This window comes from Ochotona curzoniae, unplaced genomic scaffold, assembly GCF_017591425.1.
Source record: "Ochotona curzoniae isolate NIBS_2020 unplaced genomic scaffold, NIBS_Ocur_1.0 scaffold_1852, whole genome shotgun sequence".
Taxonomy (NCBI): Eukaryota; Metazoa; Chordata; class Mammalia; order Lagomorpha; family Ochotonidae; genus Ochotona; species Ochotona curzoniae.
In genome coordinates, this window is record NW_024467087.1 from 19756718 (window position 1) to 19783796 (window position 27079).

The window sequence follows — 27079 nt, forward strand, 5'->3', positions numbered from 1 at the left end:
TAACATCTTAAAGTTTATTACTTGTTAGTTGAAAGTATTCTTGTTAATGACATTCAGTCACATTTAAATCACTGAAACTCTCAATCACAGATGGAAGGCTTTTGTTCCCACTACAAGGAATTTCAGATAAGGTTGAAAAGATAACCTACAAGGTCATCCCAGTTAAAACGCCTAATCTGCTCCCTTGCAGTGTTGACACCCCTGAGTTACTGCTGCTCTTTCAATCCAGTTGGCTACTCTTAGAATTGGAGCACAGCAGAGAATGATTCAAGTCCTTAGACCACTGCATCCATGTGGGAAACCTGAAGGAAGCTACTGGTTCCTGCTGTTGGATCAGATTGCATCGGATCAGTTCCAGTCACTGTGGCCATTTGGGGGGATGAATAAGTGGATGAACGATCTATCTATCCTTCCACTCAATAAATGTACCTTTCCAATAATTTTTTAATCTTAAAAAAAAGAGTGCCCAGCGTGGTAGCCTAGTGGCTAAAGTCCTTGCCTTGCATGCACCAGGATCTCATATGGGCACCAGTTTGTGTTCTAGCTGCCCTATTTCCCATCCAGCTCTCTGCTTGTGGCCTGGGAAAGCAATTGAGGATGGTTCAAAGCCTTGGGACCCTGCACCCGCGACAGAGACCAGAAAGAGGCTCCTGGCTCCTGGTTTCGGATTGGCTCAGCTCCAGCCGCTGTGGCCACTTGAGTAGTGAATACTCTGGAAAAGTGAATATAAAATGGGGCTAAGTGTTTGTTTATCTATCATTATGCCTCAATATTATGTCAGTATGAAAAACTAACACAATTAAAATGCTTTTCAAGGGATATGTTGTTCCAGGAGAAAACATGTGCAAGTAATAATACAACAAAGTACCGAATGCAAGCATGCAAACCTAAGCAATCATGTAGAGAAAAACCAAAAAGAATTCAGGAGATGGTATTCTACCATGAATTAGGAGCACAGAACTGGACTCTAGCTACTTCGCATCTCTGCATCCAGTCTCCTCTGTATAAAATAAGCAAGTTTTGTAGCCCATAAAGTTGTGAGGGATTAAATTATATAACCTATAAAATTATAAGCACAGTGTCTGGAACATACATTGTATAGTGTAAAAATGCAGTTGCTCTAATTGTGATACATTCTTGATCTGATCCCTACCAATTCACATCTTCAGCAGTGGCTATCCAAAGTTAGCCAAACTGCAGCATAAACACATTATTCACATACTACTGGGGCATTTTGTCACAACTAGTAAATTAAATCAATGCAGTTTTTTTTTTTAATTTTATAATGAATAACTGTGTCTTACCAACTAAAATTATGGCCACCATTACCAAGTCATGGGTTAACATTTTTATTTATATACACTCTAAAAACTTTTTTGAGAACAATTTTGTAAAACTATAAACACATGAATTATGGGCACTCCAAAAATATTGTCATGGGTTAATTGAACAAATCATGTTCCATATATAAGATGTGATATGGAGTTAAACTTCCAGCAGCCTACCAGCTGCTGGTGGGTCTCAGGACGGGGCATCTCATGCCTGGATCCCAGACCACAGCCACCATGTGCACATGGTGATCTGTCCCCAGGCCTGCCTGGGAGCCGGGGGCTGCTCCCTTCGGGGTGAGTACACTGAGGGGGGAGGTCTCCATGACTTGGCAGGTCCGTTGTCCACCTGTTGCCCTCATTGAGCAGTGAATGGGATTGCGGAGGGGTGCGACCTTGGACCTGGGAGTTTAAACTTCCAGCAGCCATGATGGTCTCAGGACGGGGCGTCTCATGCCTGGATCCCAGACCCCAGACGCCATGTGCACGTGGCGAACTGTCCCCAGGGGTCCCAGTGCGCCATTTGGTGCCAGGCTCAGCCTGCCGGCCCCCTGGCCGGGGAGCTCTAGGTTTTTGGTTCTTTGAATTGTTGTTTAGGTAAATACAGGTTGGACCCACTATGCTTCTAGGACGTGAAGCAATCGTAAAGATCCCCAATGACAGTAACTCTTCCTTTGAAAAACTTGCAATCACTGAAAAATGCTGACCACCAAATACCAGTCCATGCAAAAGCTATGGCTCAAGGCTTTTCCTACAGAATCATACCCTGTTACCTAACATGATGATGGATCAGGAGAAGGGTCACATTAAGCAGGGCCATTACATTACATTAACTAGCACTAGAACCATAGCTGGGGGCAGATTCTGTGAGGGATGTTTGGGCCAAACCCTGTGGAAATTCTAGCCCCACTGGTTAGCTCAAGAATTGGGGTGGTGATGGACTAAGCTAGATGGGACAAAGGAGCCTGCCATCAATCACAGGTAAAGGAACCCCCAACAGTCTGGACTGGTCAGGGCAGCAGCACCCAAAGGTACATCCAGATTAATGTGTGGGGTGGGCCGGGCTGCAACGTTCACCAGCTCATACAAGGCCAAATGGAAGGCCAGACTTTGCCGGAACCTGGCCTAAACCCAATGGTATGTATGAGAACTGGATCGGGGAATGGATCAAGTGGAGGAACTTGGGAAACTCCCCTGGCGAGTCATAGCTCCCACAGGTGATCATGTGGTCCAGACCTGGGGGTCGGACAAGCTGGAAAAAGTAGCTCCAACAGCTGGCTAATGTGTCAATCAGTAATGGAACAGGGTGGACCAGGCAGGACTGAGCAAACCTTAGCCCACAAGCGAAACTAGAGACCACGAGGGAGCACTGGTCATGCCGAGCTAGGCTCTTGCACCTACTGGTCTGCATGAGCCAGGAACACTAAGCCACAGTGTCTAAGGCAGAGGTTGGGACAGGTGAGGGACTGAGCCAAGCTGAGTCAGAGCAACCACTGGCATGCATGTGATCTATGGCTGGGAACAGGCACGGTAGGGGAGCTAAGGGGACAACCCTAGCTGGGTTGAGGTTCCCACCAAGGGGTGTGTGGGCTGGAATGGGGGCTGCGTTCTGAACGGGAAATGCTTGTAGTCTCCCTTGGCACAAGTGTGGCCTGGGACTGGATGCACCGAGTCTGGCCAGACTCCAACACCCTCTGGTGTCCTAGAGGACCAGGGTAGATCTGGGATGGACTAAGCAAGGTCTCAACCTCTACTGAGCCATGTGTGAACCATATGTGGGTATGGACAAGCCAAGGCTGGGCTGAAACATCCAACAGCAAGGACCAGTTTGGGTTGAAGGCCATTCAAGAAAAGCCACTGTTCCTGCTAAGACAGGAGGTGAACTGAGTACTGCTGGCTCATGGACCCACTGGTATGTGCAAAATCTGGCATTGGGAAAGGTTCTGATGGAGGAGCCTGGGCAACTCCTCCGGCAGGACACAGACCTGGCAGGTAAGCACAAGAAACACGGATAGGAAATAGCCCAGAACAGGCCATGGAAAGTTACCCACAGGCATACATCTGGCATGGATCTGGGGAAGACCAGGCTGAATCTGTTCACATCATCCACTGGCAAATCCAGGCACCAGAACAGTGTGAGTTGAGCCAGGTTCGGTCGCAACAAAAACTAGTGCACAATACGGAATGCCAAGGTGAGGTTGCCTGTGCCAGAAGTGACCGCAGCACCCAACCATCACACATGAGAACCAGGAAAGTAGGGGACGTAGCCAGCAGGGAAATAAGGGGCAGTTCCTTTGCTGGACAGCTACTCCTGCAGGAGAGCATGAGCTGGGATGGGGGCAGACCAGAATAAGCAGGGCTACAACACCTGTGTGCCTCATGTGGACTAGATCAGGGAAAAGCCAGGCTGGGCTGATTATTCCTACTGGTGAAAACATTAGAGTGGGTGAGGGTTGTTTGAGCTTAGCCGCAGCATCAGCTGGAAGAAGCTGGCACTGGGGGCTAGTTCTGTCAAGTCAAACCACAGAACTACCTGGAGAGTGCATAATCCAGGAGTGGGAGAGGCCTGGAAGGGAAAATAGTGGGCTCCTCCCTCTTGGGTTACCACTTCTACGGGAGGGCACGAAAACCAGGACAGGGGCTGGGGTAGAATGGGGTGTGGGACAGACTGGACTAACTGCTACACATACTGGCAAACCAGGGTAGGGGGCGATCCTGGTGGGGGTTATTGTGGGTCACTCCAACTAGGCTGCAGCTCCCACTTGCGAGGGCCGAGCATGTACTGGGCAGGACCAGGCCGGACTGCAACACCCATTGCTTCCAGCGGAAGGCGGGGCTGCAAACAGAATCAACCCAGTGATCGCAACCACCAGCTAATCAGGGCCATGGACTGAGCCGGGCCCTGTACCTGCTAGAACATACACGAATCTGGTTCGAGAACACCTCAGACAAAGTTTCTTTGGAGATTTTCCCAATCAAAATGCTGGACTCAGAACCCTAACCAAGAAAAGAGAAGACAGAACAGGTCAATCAACCACCTCAGGTATATGTTGGCAGCGAAAAACAGGGCAAATAGAGACTCTATGATGGACTATGTCAATCAGTGGATTCTTCAATAACCTCTAAGTGCTTGGAGTGGCAAGATTGGCAGCGATTTATAACTGGTGAACTATCAAAACCACTTGAGCAAGAACCTCGGAGCATACCCTACATCTGGGACCTGGGGAGAGTGGGAAATTGGGTGGGCCTTCTCCCTTAATACCTCCCTTTAAACATGAAGGAAACAATATGAAAATAATAGTCTTACCCACTTTCCTATAGCCCTTGAACCTTTTTACCCCAATTAACTATGTAAAGATTGTCAAAAATATAATAAAAAAAAAATAAGATGTGATATGCCACACTTAAAATTTATGGAAAAAGGGAGTGGAACAGTGATTAAAATGCTGTTTGAAATGTTGAATCCTGATTCGTTTCAATTCCAGATCTCTGTTGATGTCTACCCTGGAACACAGCAGTGAAGGTTCAAGGATATGAGGCTTTGCCATGCTAGTGGGAAAGTAGGATTGAGCTGTCAGCTCTCAGTTACTGCATCGTCTAGCCCATTACTGCAGGCATTTGTGGAATCAACCAACACGTAACAGATCTGTGTATCATTCTCAATGGCTTGCAAATGGACAAAAATTAATGAATATGATTTTTTTTTTAAGGAAGAATCACATTGGGGCAGAGAATGGCTCAACAGGCTAATTCTAAGTAGCTGGCCCAATCACTCAACTGGCTAATCATCAACTTCAAAACGCTGCATTCCATACAGGTGCCAGTTCATGTCCCAGCTGCTTCACTTCCCATACAGCTCCCTGCTTCTGCCTGGGGAAGCAGTGGCCCAAGTGCTTGGGCCCTGTACTCAAAAGGGATGCCAGGAAGAAGCTCCTGTCTTTGGACTGGCTCAGCCCCAGCCATGGCAAGTACATGGGGAGTGAACCTACAAATGGGTGATCTTCCTGTCTCTCCTCCTCTTTGCACAACTGCCTTTCCAATAAAAATACATAAATCTTAAAAAAAAAAAAAAGACTCACAGTTATATTCCCTGACTGGAAAGTTGCTGTCAACATATCATTGATTTTTAGGAAACATTAAACAGACTTTTTGCTATGATTCAATCTATTTTTGTTTAGATTTGTGCTTATATAAAAGTATGTTTATCAAAATGTCCAAAAATTAACTTATAACCAGTTAACATCAGTATGGGAAAACTTTATTTTGGCTCTATTACTTACATTTTTTAAAAGTAAGTATTTCAAGAGAAAATACAGATCTACTAAAATTCATTTTGATGGATAGTACTGAAGAAAAACAAGTCATTCTTTGCACAAAATATTTATACACATTCGTTCCAAAAATCAAAATGATTTAAACTTTCACCAAGACATTCTTAATCCTCAGTCAACCAATTTGTACTTTACAATGTAATTTTATCAATGCAGAACTTCATCAATTTTCATCCTTGACAGTGTTTTTTTGCATTATACTTTACTATTTATGGGGAAATTTTTAAAGTAAACATATCACATTGTTACTATAATGTTCACCAAAAAAACACTAAACAAACAAAACAACTAGTACTAAAAACAATGATATATTATTAATTCCAACTTTACAGCAGTGGAAATACATCACAGATAATTCCAAATGCTCTGGTCTAGAAGCCAAAAGAGCACATGCATTCAGAATGCTGCCTTACTAAACCAGCATCCCCCAAACCAATTTTTAAAAGACAAAAACACCTTAGATATACCTAAAAGTGTTTTCATGTGAGTGTGTCTATGATCTTAAGGTTCAAAATACAGTAGCATATTTGGTACATACTTTGCCTTTGCCTTGCTTTTGGTTTTTTCCTTCAATGTCTTCAAAATCTGTGTCAGATGAAAAATGTGTCTCTGACTCCCTGTGACAGAAAAAAACGTAAAATAAATCCTTCATTAGAAATGTAGATGGCATTTATAATTGTTGTCATACTTTTTTAAAAAATCAACAATTCATAACCAACTAAAAAAAACAGCAATATAAAATATAATCATCTGAACTATTAATTGTACTTTAATTTTCAATCAAAACCTACAAACTATACTAGTGATTCTCAAATTTTAAACCTAGAACCAGTCCTGTTATACTGGCTGCTTCAAGACCTCAGTGCTAAAGGAAACTGTATTTTAATACTAGGCAACAAATAAACTTTATTAAGGAATGTTATCAGTATTATGGAGCTTCTGATTTATCCTGCCAAGCTTATCATGTATAAATCCATGATCCACTAATGACATGCATTTTGGAAAGGGGGTATATAAAGCATGTTTAGCAACAAAATCATTTGGAACACAGTAGAGAATTATGCTAACCAATCACAATTCCTTTAAAATGATAATGTGCTAATGTCAGGAAAATAAGTTCTGGTATTTTTTGTGTGATTTTGTGTGATCTTTTTGTGTGATCTTCCACAACAGGCATCTTTCAAATCATAAATAACTATAAACAGGAAAGAAAGAAACCTCTGAAGTATCTTCAATATCCAAAATATAAACCTTCAGATCTATGAAATCACACTTCATTTTGTGTTGGATCTTTTCTATTCTCACATATAAGGAAGCTGACTGATTTAAATAAACATGTGTGGTGCCTTGTATATATATAAATATGAGTTTATCCAAAGAACAGTGAAATAGCTTCATTTAAATGCTTAACGCAACCCGTACCTACATAGTTATTTGGGCCACACTGGATATCAGAATGTAGCCACACCCATTAAAGATAAAGATTAAAGATAGTCTAGTCTGGATGCTATGAGATAGGCATGTCATATATCCAGTGACAGTTAAAATGCCAAGAGTAAAAACAGCTATTTAATGTAAAGATAGCAACGGCAATCCTACCAATGTCCTATAATACTGATGTTCTGTAATATGTCCTGTAATAAACACCATTTTCCATAGTTCACACACTAAAAACTGAATAACCACTATTTATTAATTCTGAAGTTCATGATTGTTACAGCTTGGGAAGACTGACACCAAAATTCTTCTCAAAAGCATGTATGGCTTTGAAATAACAGTAGAAAATGTTTTAAAATATTTTAATGTATAAGTAATAGTCCTTTCATCCCAAGACATCTGCGTGAAAGCCAGCTCTCTCAGCTCAGTAAATGCTATTAACTCTGAACAAGAAAACACCACTAGCAACAAAATTGCTATATATTAGGTGAAATAACTTATTTACACATTTACAGAGTCATCTATCATACAACTGATTTTTCTGCCCTCTTTCCTGTGCTTTCCAGCCCACACACTGTCTCTATAGGGTACGTCTTGTCTGTCCCAGATATTCTAATGCACGATACTTTCTAATTAGTGTCTAGGTAACAAATATCTAAATTAATTCCTCACAGAATCTTATATAGAAAAATATGAAACTCTAACATAACATCAAATTCAGATGCTGGCTACCATTATATGCTGTTCTTCCAAAACTTATAGCATCCAAACTCTCTTTTCAATCCAATCTCATAAAGAGTCTAACAGGAAAAGCAGGAACTGCAGCACAGTAGGTCAAGTTGCTGTTGTTGGAACACTGGCACGTTATATGCAGTTGTCCTTCAGACCAAAAATTCCTGGCCATGCACCTGAGAGAGAGGGAATGACCATCCCATGTGGGTGACAGGGAACCAAGTACCCGAGTTCCTGGTTTCAACCTGGTCCAATGAACCAAGATGAACAATCCCAATTTTTTTCTCTCTGAATTTCAAATACACATGAAAAAAAAATTTCATTTACAAAAGTTTAATGGAAAATTGTGTGTATGCACATTAGAATTTACTAGGTTTGCTTCATTGAGGCTCCATGTGAAACTAGATCTTAGTATGGAAATCAGTGTTTCACATGCACAGTCTTCCAAACATCCATGAAAAATGCATATTATAGAAACAATGTACATGATTTCATTTTAGATCCAAATAAACCTAGCCATTGATTGTATCAAAGAAATTTTTAACTATTCTCAGGTTCTGCTTCAACTTCTTTTCTATCTTAAAAGCCAAGGATCAATTATAATAAAAGTAGTCTACGGACTACTAACATCTTTTAAAACAGGAGAGGGTAAATAAAGCTGAGAGAATAGTTTAAAAATATATTTATGTCGAATCAATTTAAGGACTAATTACTTGTTTTTGCAAAAATAACAATTTGCCCTATTTTCCTATATTTGTTTTAGCCTTTCATCACTTGATTTTGTAACAGAAATTCAATATTACATGTTAAATGTTCCTGGATATATTGTGCACCAATTGGAAAATAACCTTGTTCAGAATGCCATAATGTTCCCTCAAAACAGCCGTTATTTGGAAACTAAGTGTAGACTCAGAACACCATAGAAAAACGTGCAGTATGTAAATTGAAAAACCAAAAATATTAAATTACTATCACAGAGCTCAATGCACATTAATATAGACTGTTGCAAATTACATGCAATTTTATATATTAGATACCCTCAAGAAGAAAAAATTTAACTGAATTTCATATACATTCCCCATCCTATGGGAAAATGCAAATATTTTTAAATTATCACAATACTATTTACTTACTGTAGTAGATTAAAATCAGTTGGTATTTCTGGAGCTGCTATCATTTCTTTATCATCTTCTGGAACACTCCAGTGTCAAAAATATATTCATATATTTATGTGAATTATAGTTTGCTTCTTTCTTCTAAGGCAAATAATACCTGTTTAAAAAAAAAAAAAAGAAAGAACACACTATGAACATCCCAAAAATACTGAGAAAGGGATATCCACACATTAAAGCTAAATTCTCTGGTATCAATTAATACAGTTTTAATAAGTAAGATTTATTTTTCCCCTTTACATTTGACTGTTCTTTCCAGGTATGGATTTGTTACAATTCTTAGGACACCAAAATAATAGCAATGTGAAGGAAAACTAAAAAGCAGGGTTGGTGTATTGGCTTAACTTGCTAATCTACCACCTACAAGCACCACATTCAGTAACTGGTTCGCGTCCCAGCTGCTCCACTTCCCATCCAGCACCCTGCTTACAACCTGGGAAAGCAATGGAGGATGCCCCAAGGCCTTGGAACCTCACAACCACATGGGAGACCACCGATTAGATCCCCGATTCTTCCACTTCCAATCCAGCTCCTTGCTAATGCATCTGAGAAAGTACTGGAAGATGCCCAAGAGCTGGGCCCCCTGTCACCCAAGTGGGAAACCTGGAAGAAACTCCTGGCTTTGGAGTGGCCTAGCCCCCCGCCCCTGAGGCCATCTGGGGGACTGAAGCAGCAGCTGGGATACCTCTGCCTCCCTGTCTCTTTCTGTTAACTCTGGTTTTCAAATAAATAAAGTATTTTAAAAACAAACCACTTTAAGAACAGGTTTTTCTACTCTAGAGGAAATGCATTCCAAAGCCAAGCTTAGAAATAAATAACCACCTCTTGGTAACACTGCACTGCTGCAAAAGCAAAGACAGAACAGGGTAGATACGATCTATTCCCTTCATGGAACTTATAATCAGTTCAAACGCTAATGTCACACGAGCAACAGACGAATGTCACTTGTGAAAAAAATACAAGTCTGGCCATAATAAGGGTATAATTTATAAGTTTAAAGGTCCAAGATGTATTTTCTAGGTGAGAAGACAAGCTAAAAGCAAATGATGGCCTAAAAAGAAAAAAAAAAAAAAAAAGGCTAAAGTTTCTAGTCTTACATTTTATAAGTTTTTCTTTTATTGTCATACATGTGACTCTAATACATTTGGTCACCTAAAGTCACCAATTAATAACAAATATGCAGTAAAACATAATGATGAACCAAGAATGGGCATTTCACAAAAAAATACAGGGTCCCATTTATTTGACAAATATGAAACATACACAGATCCTTCAAAAAATTCTTAGAAAATGCAGGGGGTTTTTTCACACAAACTTTTTGAAGTTCTCCTGTACAAATTCCTAATGGAATCAATCTTAAGTAACTAAAAAATGCATAACCTTTCAAAATCAGAGAGCACTAAATAAAACACATATAGCATAGTGTACCACATTCCTCTAAATAGCACAAAATTAACAACTTGCAGTATAAAACTAAAAAAGTCTTATCTTAGATGGAACCTGAGCCTCTGAAACAAGGTACTGAGAAACAACCTGAATTTCAGATTTTGGAGCATTTCAGATTCGGAGCATTCCTATTAGGAATACCTAACTGAAGATATTCCAAAATGCTACATTTCTGGAAAAAGAATATCCAATCGACCTATTCAACAAATAATAAACATTTGATGAGACCAAAACAAAAGCAAACCCTAACATAAGAATCTCAAAATAAAGTATCTATATTTTTAAAAGAATGTTACATTAGAGTAGTACAGTTTTAGGGAAAAAGTCATTCAGCAGCTCAACTGTTTGCCAGTGAAATACTGCTTCTAGACATTTCTAAATATTAAAAAGTTATGCAATCAAATATACCATGTGTCAAATGGGGTACTGGACACTAAGAACACAGCAGGGAATAGGAAAGTCAGCATAATCACTGAAGCTGCTTTGTAATTCAGCAAGGAAAATAAAATGGTAATCTGGCAACAGGAATAATTTAAAGAGTACAAACTTTACATGAAGAGCTGATAATGTCTTCATTGTAACATAAAAAGAATCAAAATGTATTTAAACCTATAAAATTATCTGACGAGCAGAAAAGTTCAAATTAAAAGTTTAAAAGTCAAATTCAATACAATTTCTGGGCTGGTGCAGGCTATTCATTTCTTTAAAAAAAATATATATATATATATGCTCAAAGATCACAAGGTGGAGCTCTCACCTAGTGTCGAGAAGAAATTTTGAGGTCTTTATCACAGGTAAAAATTCACTATACTACAAAAGAGTTAACACTCCAATAGCTTTGGAGGATAAACCATAGAACTGAAACCTACATGACATCTCAAATCACTACTTCTTTAGCGGTGGGAGGGGATTCTAACAACCAACACCTACCCCTGCCTTACTAGAAAACTAAGCATCACATTTGCAGACTGAACAACATACATCAAACGAAAACTATTTATTTAACTTCATACTTGCACAGTAGCCCCCTCACCCATAGTTTAACTTCCTATAATTCCATTTACCAACACTCTACAAACCCTTTGAAAGCATTAAATAGAAATTCAACAAAAAAGCAACTGTTGCTTTTTACAGTGACTGTTATTATGAGTAACAGGATGATATGTGGCACTATGATGCTTCAAGCCACCCAGGATATGATTCACCCCTTTGCCCAGTGCATCCACATTGTATATCCTACCCATTGGTTAGTCACTTCATCTTCTCTATCAGAATACCTGGTGGAATGTCATTTACTTTATGTCCAAGTAATCCTTACTTCATCTAATAATGCCTCTGCAGTACAAACTTTTATATATTTATATTTATATATTGCCTTACATTGTCATTGTTATTTTCTTCTTGTTTCTAATGTATAACAATTTTGTCATTTAGTATGTATGTACAGGAAAATAACAGTACAGTACAGGGTTGATCACATTCAATAGTTTCAGGTTTTCACTGAAAGTCAGACTAATACCCTGATAAATTAGTTTGAACTACTATACAATGCTATCATTAAAGATTTGTAAAATGAATTCCTCCATAATTACGGATTAAAGATAGGTAACAACACACTTTCAATTCTAAATGCTAGAATCAAACATCTTATGTAGCACTGTTTGTGACATAGAGATCCTTAAAAGCAGAAAATCACTGCAACTTTTTCAAGTTATCTATAATTTAATACACAACTTATAGCCTCTTAAGTCAAGTTTAGATTACAAGTTAAATTCAATGTTAAAAAACTTTTCCATTTCTGAAGACTGTCAGATACCTACTACTATGCCATAAGGACACAAAAACTAAAAATTATGAGCATGCTTTCATATTTTAGGCAAAAAATGGGGTTTAAAATTACATAAAAAGACCTGCAAGGTTCCTTCAATGCTGCTCCCAAACCTAAGGGTATTTTTTTTCCCTAAAATAATTGTTTTTAAGATCTCAATTCCAAGTGGTCTCAAAGCAGGAAAACAAAAAGCTGCAGACTAACAAGTTCTTTGCAAATGCACATGTTACTGAGGGGCACAGGGAATAGAAACAAGTTAACTAGCTGATAGATTAACTCTCCCACTAAAAATTCAGGCGTATTCTTCTACTAAAAGCTAGTAATTTATATTCTACATGTCATCACTTATCTTAACATAACCCTCCAAAAGGGGTCCATCCTTCTTCCTCTAAGGATCACCTCTAGGACGTGTATACACTCTAAGATGCCACTATCACTATAGTACAAACACTGAAGATTCTTCTAAATATACACTCATGGGTTAATGAGACATCAATGTGATTATAACATTCATATATTACTACTATCCAAAAATATATAAACACAGGTTAAATCTGATATATTTAAAAGCAGACATTCAGGGGATGGTACCGTGGCACAGCACACTAATGCTCCACCCTGTGTACTAGCATCCCATATGGGCACCAGTTCATGTCCCAAATGCTCCACTTCCAAACTAGCACTCAGCTTATGGCCTTGGGAGTCAGTGGAGGATGACCTAGGTGCCTGGGCCCCTGCACCCACATAGGAGATCAGGAGGAAGCTTCAGGTTCCCAGCTTCAGATCAGCTGAGCTCTGAGTATTGCGGCCATTTGGAAGGTGACCCAGTGGGTGGAGAATCTTATCTCTGTAAAAATCTGTCTTTAATGAAAAGGTTTTTTTAGCAAATAAAATTTTTAAATGGTAGACATTCAGATGAATGATAACAACAAAAACAAATTTCAGAAAGTCCTTACTATATCAGGAGGGTGAAAACTAACTTTATAAGCATATTTTAAATCTTTGTGTGGCTAATAATGACAAATAAATAATTAAAATCTGAATTACCGAGGAATTACAAACTATACTGTTAAAGCCTGATTATTCCACATTTCACATCTATAACATTAAAGTTAAAGCATATGAAAAAAAACTATGAGTTCTATCATAATATTTTTCATGTTTGCATACTCAAGATCAGTGGTAGATAGAAATTTTCTTACTGACATTGAAACCCAAAGATATAGTCTATTTTTTTGGCCTATCCACTTTCTTGGGAGATAGAAGACAGAAGTCTGTTATTTAGTTCAAACTTGTAAATGATAAAAGACAGATTAGTTCCTACAATAGAACATTTGATGAAAACACTAATGTTACCACTATTCTTATGACAAATGATACATAACGACTTCGAGCACATAGAGCAAGAAGTGAAAAGTTCACCAAATATTTAAATTAGCCAGAAATACCTATCCAAAAAAGGAGTAAAAAACTCCTGCTGCCCCCTGTATGACTGAATCATTAGATAATCTTATCTGGCCTCTGATAACCACTCCAATTTGCTTTTATAGTCCTTTGTGTAAATCACACAGAGAAAAGAATGGTAAACCATGTGCTCTCATAGTAGTAGTAGTAGTAACCTAAAGGTTTCTCTTTTTACAAAATTCTTGATTTGAAAGGCAGAATGGAGAAATGGAGAGGCAGATTGGCAGGGAGGCAGAATGAGCTACAGAGAGGGAGAAAGTGAAAATCCACCCATTTTTACCCATTAGATCACTTCCTAAATTCCTACAACAGTCAGGTGGAAGCCAGGAGCCAAGAGCTCCATTCTGGGCCATCCACATGAGGAGCATGGACCCAAGCACTTGAGCAATTATGTGCCACCTTTACAGGTGCATTTACAGAAAGCTAAAATGGTAACGCAGAGTAGCCAACATCTGAACCAGACATTTCATTTGGATACAGAAATTCCAATCAGTGGCTTAATCTACTGAGCCATGATGCCTAAAGGCTCCTTGATAATGTATATTGTAATATATAAATAATGTAAATAATTTGCAAATAGTATCTTTTGCACAAACCTACATGGAGCCCTAAATAGTTGTAGCCCCTGGAAAAATGTGTATAGAAGCCATCTGTATACATTAAGAAAACCGACCTTGTCTACATCTCCTAATTGTAAAACAGATCCAATACATTTATTTGCAATCTTTAAAATCAACATTAAGGGGGCCCAGCGGCGTGGCCTAGCAGCTAAAGTCCTCGCCTTGAACGCACCAGGATACCATATGGGCGCCGGTTCTAATCCCGGCAGCTCCACTTCCCATCCAGCTCCCTGCTTGTGGCCTGGGAAAGCAGTCGAAGACAGCCCAAAGCTTTGGGTCCCTGCACCTACATGGGAGACCCGGAAGAGGTTCCTGGCTCCTGGCTTCCGATAGGCGCAGCACCAGCTGTTGCTGTTGCGCTCACTTGGGGAATGAATCATCGGACAGAAGATTTTCCTCTCTGTATATCTCACTTTGTAATAAAAATAAATCTTTTAAAAAAATCAACATTAAGAAGGGCAATCAAAAGTTAAAGGTTTCTCTGAAATAAGCATACAAGCTGAACATCTCCAAGGCCAAAAGAGTTCAAAAACTAGTTTTGTTTTCAGAAAGAGAAGGAGCAAGCTGGGGCAGTCTACACAGATATGGCATTAGTACACTCTGCCAGAAACTAAAGCCAGACAGAAGTGGAAGCATCCACCTGTTCCTCTCCTATTTTTAAGTATATGGTAGTAGCATATGATTGCTCAGCAATCTTCCTACTCTCCATGTCAACCAAAGATCCCCCAGTATTTTTCAAATGTTATTCAAGCCTTCACCACACCAGATGTCGCCTGGACCAATCTACCATCTCAACCCACTCCAGTTTATGACCATCAATTCTGATTTCTATAGAAAATCCAGCATCCCACTTCAAATACTAATCGGCTTGTTATGGAAGTGGCAGTGGAGCAGGTGAGAAATTGGAGATGGGAGATGATAAGAAGAGTCTTTCTATCTTATTCCTACAGCTGCAAAACTACCGACTTGTATTCAGATTTATTTTGTAAATGTATACACAATGATCATACTCTATCTGAAATGTCCTTTCTGTAATACATTCACCACCCAAGCCCAGGAATTGTAATCCTGACCATGATTCCACAACCTAAAACCAGACTTCCTGTGTTCTTTGAGTTGCCCTAAACTAAACGCCACAATATTGTCCTTTCATTTGCCTGACCTTAGTGATACCGGCTAGACAACAAGTATCATACAAAATATGACACTTCTAAGTTTACTAAGAACCCAGTTCTGGCTTAACAAATTACAGGTGAGTAAACAATGCCTGACTCTATTCCAACACAAATACCAAAATAAAACAGTTACATACAATCATCTTAAAAATCACTTCTCTGGAACCAGTGTCGCACCTAGTAGGATAAATCACTGCCTATAACACCAGTATCCCATATTGATGCCATCATAGATCCCAGTTGCTCTAGCTCCTAATAAATTCCCTGAAAATGATCCTAGAAAAGCAGCAGAATACAGCTCCAGTACTTCAGTCCCTGCTCCCCATCTCAGAGACCCAGGAGGCTCTCTTGTTTTTGAAGCGTGCCCGACCCAGCCCTAGGCACTGCAGACATTTAGGGAGTAAAACAGCAGATGGAAGATTGATCTCTCTGTAACTCTGGATTTCCAATATATAGGCTAAACTTCTGTCTGCAATGCCAGCTGCCCCCAAGGGTGCTGGTTCAACTCCCAACTGCTCTACTTCTTACCCAGTTCGCTGCTAAAGCACCTAGAAAAGCAACAAAGAATGGACCAAGTCATTGGGCCCCTGCATCAACATGGAAGACTCGGAAAAAGCAACTGGATCCTCAATTTGAACTGGCCCAGCTCTAGCTATTGCAGTCATATGGAGAGCAAACAAGCAAATTGAACGCCTTCTCTTTGTCTCTCCTTCTCTCTCTCTCTTTCTGCAAAATCTGCCTTTATACACATGCACAACAAATTATAGGATGCAAATTTCAGCTGCATTTCAGTGCATTTAAATTAAATTAATAAAATTAAAAATATAAAAGATAATTAAGAAAACTGGAAATAACATCAAAAAGAACACAGGACATAGAAGTAACCTTAACATAAGAATATGAAGATATGTGTATCAGAAATGTAACGATACTGAGAGGAATTAAGACCTACACACAATCAATAAAAATGTTCGAGTACTAAAACACAATTTTGTTATGCTATCCTTATCACTCAAATTAATCAACAGGTTCAACACAATCTCTTCCAAAATCCATCATTTTTTTTGTAAGGAAAAAAAAACACAGAAACAAAGGAAACCTAATCTTAACATTCAAATGGTAACAAGGGACAAAAACAGGCAAAATTTAACAAAAAATTTGGAAGACACATTCCATGATTTCAAAAGAGTAAGAAAAACCATGATAATGCTATAAAGACAAATGAACCAATGGAATATAGAATATGAAAATTAATCCAGACATGGTCAAGTGCTCTTTGACAAGTCTGTCAAGACTACTCAATGTGGAAACAACAGTCTTTTTAAAGCAGTGCTGAGAAAACCAGATGTTCACATTTTTTTAAAAATGACATTAGAACTTTATTTTATAAACCTTTCAAAACAATTCAAAATATATCAAAGACCTTAATGCAAAACCTAAAGCTATAAAACTTCCAGAGAAAAACAAAAACAAAACAAAACAAAACAGGACTTATGAACACTGCAACCGGCAATCCACTTATAAGACATGAATCTAAAACACAGGCAACAAAAGCAAAACTGGACAACCTAATTATATCAACCTTAAAATCTTGGCCTAGTTAGTTTGCGTCCCAGCTCCTCTACTACCTACCCAGCTCCCTGCTTGTTGCCTGGCTTAAGTCCTTGGGCCATCCTCCACTGTTTTCTCAGACCATAAGCAGGAAAGTGAAAGAAGTAGATGCACCAGGACACAAACTGGTACCCTTTTAGGATGTTGGCCCTTGAAGTTGGAAGATTGAGCCATAATGCCTGGCAAATGGTTACTAGTTTTCAATGATCTATTTGAAAGCTAGAGTTAGAGAAAGAGAGACAGAGAATAAGAAACCTTTCATCTATCTAGTTCACTTCCTCAAATGGCCCAAAAACTCACAGATGGGCCAAGCCAAAAACTGAAGTCAGAAGCTCACCTGGGTCTTATACATGGGTGGCATGAACCCAAGCACTTGCATTATCTTCCACTGCTTTCCCAACCACATTAGTAGGGAACTGGATCAGAAGTGTAGTAGACAGGACTTGAGGCAGCACTCACATGGGTTGCTGGTGTGCCAAGTGGCAGCTCAATCCAGAGTCACAATGCCAGCTCCAGAATAGTTACTGTTAAAGGGAGTAGGCTTTATGGTACAGCAGGTTAGTTAAGCCACAGCCCCCAATACTAATATAGTTTATGGAAAGTCAGCTCAAGTCATGCCTACTCCTGCTTCTGATTCAGCTTTCTGCTGACTCACCTGGGAAGACGGCCAATGATATCAGAAAAATTCGATTAGCACTCTTAAGACCAACTGATCATGCACTCTGTCAATCTGCTTTACGAGTAAACAAGTAAATAAATATCTTCTTTTTTAAAAAATAAATTATCGGGCCCGGTGGCCTGGCCTAGAGGCTAAAAGTCCTTGCCTTGAATGCGCCAGGATCCCATATGGGCACCAGTTCTAATCCCAGCAGCTCCACTTCCCATCCAGTTCCCTGCTTGTGGCCTGGGAAAGCAGTCAAGGATGGCCCAAAGCCTTGGGACCCTGCACTCACACGGAGACCCAAAAGAAGTTCCTGGTTCCCGGCTTTGGATCGGTGGAACACCGGCCGTTGCGCTCACTTGGGGAATGGATCGTCGGATGAAGATCTTCCTCTCTGTCTCTCCTGCTCTCTGTATATCTGACTTTGTAATAAAAATAAATAAATCTTAAAAAAAATTATCGTGTGTTAGGAAGAATGAATATACTAGAAATAGAAGCCCTGTACTTGCAGTGGGATTGTAGCAAGGTAGAAAAAGCTATGTAAAAAGTATGGGGGTTCCTTAAAATTATATAAAAGTCACATAATTGAGCAATCCCCCTTCTGAGAATAGACCCAAAAGGCCTGATACTTGCAAACCTACCACATTATAGCACCACTATCCACATCACCAAAGAGGAAATACCTCAAATATCCACCAAGAGATGAGTGAATAAACAAAATGTGATATACACATAAAAATGGAATATTACTCAATCTTAAGAAAGTCTGCTATATACTACAACATGAAAGAACACTTACAGCATTATAAGTGAAATAAGCCAGTCACAAAGATAAATATTGTATAATTTCACTTATGAAGCAGCAAAAGCACTGAAATTAATAGAAATGACATGTAGAAAGACAGTGAACATTGAACAGAGTAAGAGTAAAGAGCAAGTTTTTGTTTAATTTGCATAGAATTTTGGATAAACCAGGATGAAACATTTCTGGAGAATGTTTTTACAAAACTCAGAATATACTTCAGAAGCTGGCATAGTAGCACAACAAGCTATTCCTCCACCCTGTGTGTGGTGCAAGAATCTGCAATGGGCATTGGTTTATGTCCCAGTTGCTCCACTTTCAATCCAACTCTCTGCTTGGGAAGGCAGAGGAGGTTGGCCCAAGACCTTGAACCCTGCACCCACAGGGAAGACCGAGAGAAGCTCCTGGCTCCTGCCTACAGATGGGCTCAGCTTTGGTTGTCACAACCATTTGGAGAGAGAAACAGCAGAGGGTTTTCTCTGTCTCTCCTTCCCTCTCTGTAAAATCTGCTTTTTAAACTTAAGTAAAGCAAATCTTTAAAAACAAGAGAATATTCTTCAATTTACCGAAGTTTATATTTTAAAATGGCTAAGATAATAAATTACATTATCACCTTCTGCTGCAAATAATTAAAAAAAAAAAAAACGTGCCTCAGGGTAGGTATTTGGCCTAGGGGTAAGTGGCAGGTGCATATCAGAGCACCTGGGTTTAAATCAAAGCTCTCCTTTCGATTCCAGCTAACAAAACACTACAGAAAACAGCAGTAATGACTCAAATAGTCACTCTCTTCCGTCACGTAGGAGCCTCTGACAGAGCCCCTGGCTCCCAGCTGCATCATGGACTACTTCTAGCCATGACTGGCATCTGGAAAATGAAATCAGTGGGCAAGAGCTCTTTGAACATCTATCCGTCTCTGCCTATAACATCATATTAAATTTTTAAAATGTAAGAACCTAAATTTAAACTCCTTACCAAGTAAACTTTTCCCATATAGACTCACAAGAATTGATTTAAATCATCAAACATCTGAGAACACTTTTCTACTAAGCAAGCATACTATTATTTCATAAATTAAGATACTGGCAATTGCTTTCTAAAGCCAGATTACATTACGTTGGCAAGACATTTTGTCTCCTACTCACTAAGACAAAAGAGCATCACATATATAGTTTTAAACAAAATATAAAAAGAAATGATCTAGCTATTACTTGGTTAAACAACATTAGTTGTTATAGCTACATTTTTAGTTACTTACTGCAGGGTATGAAAACTGTAACTAAAATCCCTTTTAAAAATACTCGGTATTTCCGTCCCTTGTTCAAAATTTGCCAGTAGGGGCCAGCATTCTGTACAGTAGGTTAAGCTGCCACTTACAACAACCAGCATCCCATATCCTAAGTTTGCATCCTAGCTACTTCAGTTCTGAAGCCGTTGCCTCATAACGCACCTAAGAAAGCAGAAGCAGGTGGCTCAAGTAGTTGAGCCCCTGACATCCACAGGAGTGTCAGAGCTCCAGGTTCCTAGCTTCAGCCTGGATCAGGCAGGGCCACTGTGCTCTGCCCTGCTCTCAGACCCGCTCCCGCTTGCTAACAGTTTGTCTTTCTAAATCCTGACTCTACTCCCCCAACTCCAGCTTCCTGCCAATATGGACTCTGGGGTGCAGCTCAAGTGCTCGGGTCCCTGCCAAACATGTGAGAGACCTGCATTAAGGCCCTGGTTCCTGGCTGCAATCTAGACAGCGCCAAGCCATTGCAGGTAGCAGACGAAAATTCTTTTCTCTCTGTCTACTTTATAAATTACAGCAGTTTAATTAAAAAAACACACACAAGAACATGCTAGTACTAATGCAATCAAGTTGTTCAAGGATTATGACACTACTAGACTCGTGTGATAAAGCTCTAAAGACAGGCAGATCAAGCTGCTATTTAGGATCCTCACACATCTCATACCAGAGTGTTCATTCTAGTCCTGGCTATTCTTCTTTCAATCCAGGTTCCTGCTAGTCTGCTTGGGAGGCAACGACTCCAGTGCTTAGTTTCCTGCAAACCATGTAGGAGATTCTGATGGAGCTGCTGGCTCCTGGCTTCAACTTGACTCAGCCTTCAGCAATTGCAGCCATTCAGGAGATAAATCGCATGTCAGATCACTCCTGTTTCTCCCTTTCTCTCTGTCATTGAAGAAAGTAAATTAAAAAAAAAAAAAAAAACTTAATATCGAGTCCTGTGTAGTGGCCAGGTGCAATGGCTGAAGTCCTCACCTTGCATGCACTGGGATCCCATGTGGGCACTGGTTCATATTCTGGCTGATCCACTTTCCTTCCAGCTCCCTGCTTATGGCCTGACAGAATCCAAAGCCTTGGGACTCTGCACCCACATGGGAAACCTGGAGGAACCTGGCTTTAGCTGTTGTGGCCCCCTGGGGAGTGAACCAGTAGACGGAAGATCTTTATCTCCTTCTCTCTGTAAATCCGACTTTCCAATAAAAAAAAAATAAATAAATCTTAAAAAAATACTTAGTATCCCTAAAATGTAACATTTGATCTCATTAATCTAGGAGGAGGTTGAGATAAGTCAAATATCAGGGACAAGTTTAAACCTAGCAGTTAATTCCCAATTCAAGTTCGTAAGTTCAGACCTCCACAAATGCTGATGCTGGATGAAAGTCATGACAGTCCAACTAATTGGATTCCTATCACTTGCACATTAAGTCTGGATTCAATTCCCAGTTCCAAGCTTCAGCTTGGACCAGCTCAGGCATAGCCCTTGTGGGCATCTGAGGAGTGAATTATCAATATATATTGCTGGGGTCCATGTGATGGGTGTGGAAGACAGGAAGGCATGAAGAGTATTGTTCCATTGCAGGCAGGGCCACAAGGAACTTCCTGCTGTATGGCAGGGCCCAGCAGATGTCTCTACAACCACCTGAATGCAGCTCCACCTCCCTTTGCGTGGACACTGGACCACCCCACTGAGAATTCTGTAATCTATTTAGGCATTGTCTGCCTCTGCGGAGTTAATGTTTACTACCAATGTGAGCTTGGAAGTTGATGTTGCTATTACCCTTTTAGCAAAAGGGCCTTTTATTATTGCTGCCCCCAATGACCATATGCTAATCAAGGCGCTTCCAGTGGGAATCTATTCTTTCCCTCTTTCCTTGATCTTTAGGTCCTTTTTTCTGTGATGCATTTCCTCCCTTAACTGATTCAAAATTAAGTTGCAGATTGAGGATTGTAGTAGGAATGTGTTACTGACATGTACCATCTACTGAGAACTTTCTGACTACAGGGTCAGGATGGATAACATCCTGCTTTAAGGTGAAATAAACAGCAGAATTATCCTTGGAAACACCCACTTGACCATTATGTAAAAACTCTGAGCCAGAGTTTGACTGCTTCTGTATAAATAAAGCGGACAGCTTTCCCGCATTGTCCATTATGATCATGAAATCGTAGTGGTCCATTTTGTCTCTCGTTGCACCTCATCCACGCTCCCTTCACGAGTTCTGAACTCAGCTGGAGCTGGACACACACACACACACACACACACACACACACAACAGTATACTATTCCTTAAAAGTATGTTAGATTGAGGCCATTTCTCACGACAGGCCTCCTACATGTCACTTTTGATCTACCAGATTTTCATTGTCTTTATATACCCATGAGTAAATGTCACCCAATTTACTATGTCATCCAATAAACCCACTCCTAATCGGAGCTTAAGATCACATTAATTTTTTAAGATTTTTCAGATGGCAATTACCTCTTTTTAAAGATGTGTTTTGTCTATTTAAAAGGCAGATGGGGAGAGACAGAAAGAAATCTTCCATCCCTTATGGGCGCCATAGCCAAGACTGGGCTACACCAAAGCCGGGAAGCCAGGATTTTTATCTTGGTCACTTATATGTGTGTAAGAGCTCAAGGAATTGGGCTATCCTCAACTACTTTTTCAAACACATTTACAACCATTGAATCAGAAGTGGAGCAGTCGGGACTCAAACTAGTTCTTATATGCAATGTCAGTGTCATGGGTGGCAGCTTTAACTGTCACACTGCAATACCAGTCTCTACATGGCAATTTTCTAGAAATACTGACACCATCGGGCCCGGCGTGGTGGCGCAGTGGTTAAGGTCCTCGCCTTGCATGCCCAGGATCCCATATGGGCGCCGGTTCTAATCCCAGCAGCCCCGCTTCCCATCCAGCTCCCCGCTTGTGGCCTGGGAAAGCAGTCGAGGACGGCCCAAAGCTTTGGGACCCTGCACCCGTGCGGGAGACCCAGAAGAGGTTCCTGGCTTCGGATCGGCATAGCATCGGTCGTTGCGCTCACTTGGGGAGTGAATCATCGGACGGAAGATCTTCCTCTCTGTTTCTCCTCTCTGTATATCTGCCTTTCCAATAAAAATTTAAAAAAATAAATCTTAAAAAAAAAAAAGAAATACTGACACCAATACAAATACCTTAAAGCATTCCACAAAACACCAAAGGACTACCCAGATGATAAGAACTAAGAAGATCAAAATAATGAAGCAGCAGACTTATTATTATTAGGAACAAATATACACTGGGGCTGGCGCTGTGGCATGGTAGGTTAAGCAGTACCAGCAACTCTTATGGGCACCAGTTTGAGTCCTGGATGATGCACGTCTTTTCTTTCTTTAAGATTTATTTTTATTGGAAAGTCAGATATACAGAGAGGAGGAGAGACAGAGAGGAAGATCTTCAGTCCCATGATTCACTCCCCAAGTGAGCACAATGGCCAGTGCTACACCAATCCGAAGCCAGGGGCTTTCTCCAGGTCTCCCATGCGTGTGCAGGGTCCCAAGGCTATGGGACATCTTTGACTGCATTCCCAGGCCACAAGCAGGGAACTGGTTGGGAAGTGGGGCCACCAGGAAAAGAGCTGGCACCCATATGGGATCGGGTACACTCAAGGCGAGGATTTTATCCACTAGGCCACTGCGCAGGGCCCAGGATGAGGCACTTCTAATCCAGCCTTCTGCTTATGACATTGAAAAGCAGTGCAGAATGGCCTAGGTACTTGGGCCCTTGCACCTCTGTGGGAAATCAAAAAAAGCTTCTTATCAGCCTGGCTCCGACCATTGCAGCCATTTGAAGAGTGAACCAGTTAATGGAGAATCTCATCTCTTCTCTCTGTAAATTCCACTATTTGAATAAACAAATATTTTTTAAAATATGCATCTTAGACACACACACGCAGATTTTTAAGACTTGAAAATATATTAGGGTGGGCTTTGTGGTACACCAGGTTAATCCATCACTGGGGATGACAGTATCCCACATCAGAGTACCTACTCAAGTCCCGGCTACTGCACTTCATATCCAACTCCTTGCAAATATGCCTGGAAAGGTAGTCGGCAATGACCCAAATACTTGGGACAGTGCATCCACACGAAAGGCCCAGATGAAGCTCCTGGCTCCTGGCTTCAGCCCAGCCCAACTCTACCTACTGCAGTCAGTCGGGAAGTAAAGCAGCAGATGGAAAACCTCTCTGACTCCTTTCTTTCTCAGCCACTCTTTCAAATGAGTAAATCCTTTTATTAAAAATAAACAGTTGTAGAAAACCTGAAACTACTATCTTAAAGAGATTCTTAATTACTGCAACTTTGCTGTCATGACTTTGTTTCACAAATGGTTTATCTGCCAAGTCATTAGCCAAAAAAGAAACACTTCAGTTAAAACATTCTTTGTACACAAAAACATGCCTTGTAACAATCTACTTCACAAAAAGGCATCTGCCAGAATAATGTAGCAACATTGACAACAGGATAAGGTAATATGCTAGGATCTCCCATCCTTTTTATCCTGCAACTTTGTGGCAAGCATACTCAAAATCATCTTGCTAAAGGCCGGCATTCTGGCACAGCAAGCTACGCCTAAGACTCATAGCTGAGCACAGGTTCAAGTCCTAGCTGATCTGCTCCCAATTCAGTTTCCTGCTAATTGTCCTGGGAAGACAGCAGATGATGGCCCATAAGCTAAACTTTCACTTACAACGCCAGACCTGCTGTTCAAGTGCAAACTGCTTTGCTGAAAAGTCTGTCTCTCTCGCCTCTAACACTGTATCTTAGTAATGGATAGACAGATGAAAAAATAAGCATGCTTTTTACTTGATGAACTCTATTTAGTAGAATCATTAAGCTTTTGGTTGTATAAATTTAAAATGCTATCTCAAAAAAATTGTACATGTTGCACCAAAAAGAAATATCATTACAGGGGTGCAGCACAATAGCCTAGTGGCTAAATCCTCGCCTTGCAAATGCCAGGATCCCATATAGGTGCAAGTTTGTATCCCGGCTGCTCCACTTCCCATCCAGCGCTCTGCTTGTGGCCTGGGAAAACAATGGAGGACAGCCCAAAGCCTTGGGACCCTGCACCCATGTGCGAAAGCCAGAAACTCCTGGCTCCTGGTTTCCAATCAGCTCAGCTCTGGCCATTGCAACCACTTGAGGAGTAAACCAGCAGACAGAAGATCTTGCTCTCTGTCACACCTTCTCTCTGTGTATCTGCTTTTCCAATAAAAATAAAATAAACCTTCAAAAGAAAAAGTCAGTATAGAAGATTTAATGTCATTCACATCACAAAATACCCATAACACAACTCTGAAGATGTTTATGGTAAATCTGGAACCTAATATAAAAATTCACACCAAATCATGTTGATCAATAAGCTACCTTTGACACGGTTGGGATGGGGGGGGGGCATTTTGCAAAGTGCTTTAAGATGACACTTATCATAGTGGCTACTACTCTACCTGTGGTGCCAGCATCCTATTTGGGCACCAGTTCATGTCTCAGCTGCTCTGCTTCAGAGAAGGCTATCTCACTGCAGAAGAAATCTCCTGCCTTCAGATTGTCTCTGCACCCATTGTTGCAGCATGTGGGATGCAAATAAGCAGATGGAAGACCTCTCTCACTGTCTTTCCTTCCCTATAACTCTACTTTTCAAATAAAAATAAGGCAAAATAAAAAGGGATGACACTTGGAATACCAACATCTTTTATCAGAGTACTTAGAGTCTGGCTTGGCTTCAAATGGCAGCTTTCTGGTAGTGCACACTGTGGAAGGCAGTGATGATAGCCCAAGTACTTGGGTCCCTGTCACATATATCGGTGACTAAGCTTGAGTCCTGGGTTACTCAGGGAGACATGGCTGTTGCAGGTATTTAAGGACTGAAACAACAGATAAAAGTGATTCTTTTTCCTCTTTCTCTCTCTCTTTTTCTCTCCCTTCCTCCCTCTCTCTTATTCTCTCTGTCCCCTTCTTCCTCCCTGCCTTGCAGCTCCCACTGTCCTGCATGTGTGTACCTTCCAAAATAATTATGAAAAGATAGATGCGCTTGCATAAAAAATACTGGATGAACAATAAACCAACTTGCCTACAAGGGGGAAGGAATAACAAAAGCATTATATAGGAAGTAGGAGTCTGTGCAAGACTTTGATATATACCCTTCCATTTAACCTGTGCTAAAAAAAAAAAATTATCCAAAATAGGCATACTACTCAAAAAACAAACTTAATTTGTAGGTAATATATACCATGAAAGTTTAGCACACTACTTATCCATAGCAGGATGAACTCCAAACACCTTCTCCCCCCCCCAAAAAAAAACCTTCAGGTAACAGTTGTTATTTCTTATACTATTTAATTCTATTCTTCTTGAATTATTTTCTTTATGCTAAAAGAGAAACAAAGCAAGCAGTCAGGCTAACGATGTTCAGAATCAAGATTTTAAGTGTAAAAGAGATAATTAGCAAGAAAACTTTCAAAGCACACTAAAACAATTTATGGAAATCTAAATTAAAAATCACAATGATAGAGGTTACACACGACCTGTAATGCCATCCTCTCATATCCTGGCTGCTGCATTTCCCATCTAGCTGCCTGCTAATAATGGACCTGGGAAAGAAGCAAAAGATGGCCCAAATACTTGAGACACTACCATCCATGCAGGATTATCCAGATGGAATTCCAGGACTTTGTATTTCTGTCTCTCATCACAAACTCCTCCCACCAACCAATTCAGCCTTCCAAACAATTTCAAAAAACTGAGGCTGGCGCAAATGCCTGAAACTGGCATCCCCTGTAGAAGTGACTGCACTCCGACTGCTGCACTCCCAATTCAGCTCCCCACTACATGCACTGGAGAATACAGGAGAATAGCCCAGGTCCTTAGTCCCTTGCACCCACGTGAGAAATACATAGGAATTTCCCATCTTCAGCCCAGCTTTGCCCTGGCTATTACCATCATTTGGAGATTGAACCAGCAAATGGAGGATACCTTGTTTCTTTCTCTCTCTTCTACCCACGCCCCCCACCCCATTGTAGATCTTTCAAATAATAAAATAAGTCCTTAACAAAACAAAAGCAAAAACCACAATAAGTGGCAAAAGCACTTCCCCAACAATTAAGATGCATCTAGATTTGAAGTATCTAGATTTGATGCCTGGTTCTGG

At 40.4% G+C, this 27079-nt stretch overlaps 1 protein-coding gene across 4 annotated transcripts in view; it reads right to left on the bottom strand.

The window, feature by feature from the left end:
* STAG2 (stromal antigen 2) overlaps window positions 1-27079 on the bottom strand; it is a 146313-nt gene that overhangs the window by 75576 nt on the left and 43658 nt on the right. For all 4 annotated transcript variants that reach the window (XM_041000175.1, XM_041000177.1, XM_041000174.1 and 1 more), the window contains exons 2-3: window positions 8962-9100; window positions 6198-6276 (exon numbers count right to left, since the gene is read on the bottom strand). In XM_041000175.1, the coding sequence (XP_040856109.1) occupies window positions 6198-6276; window positions 8962-9005 (123 nt within the window). In that variant the 5' untranslated portion in view covers window positions 9006-9100. The remainder of the gene's footprint in view (window positions 1-6197; window positions 6277-8961; window positions 9101-27079) is intronic.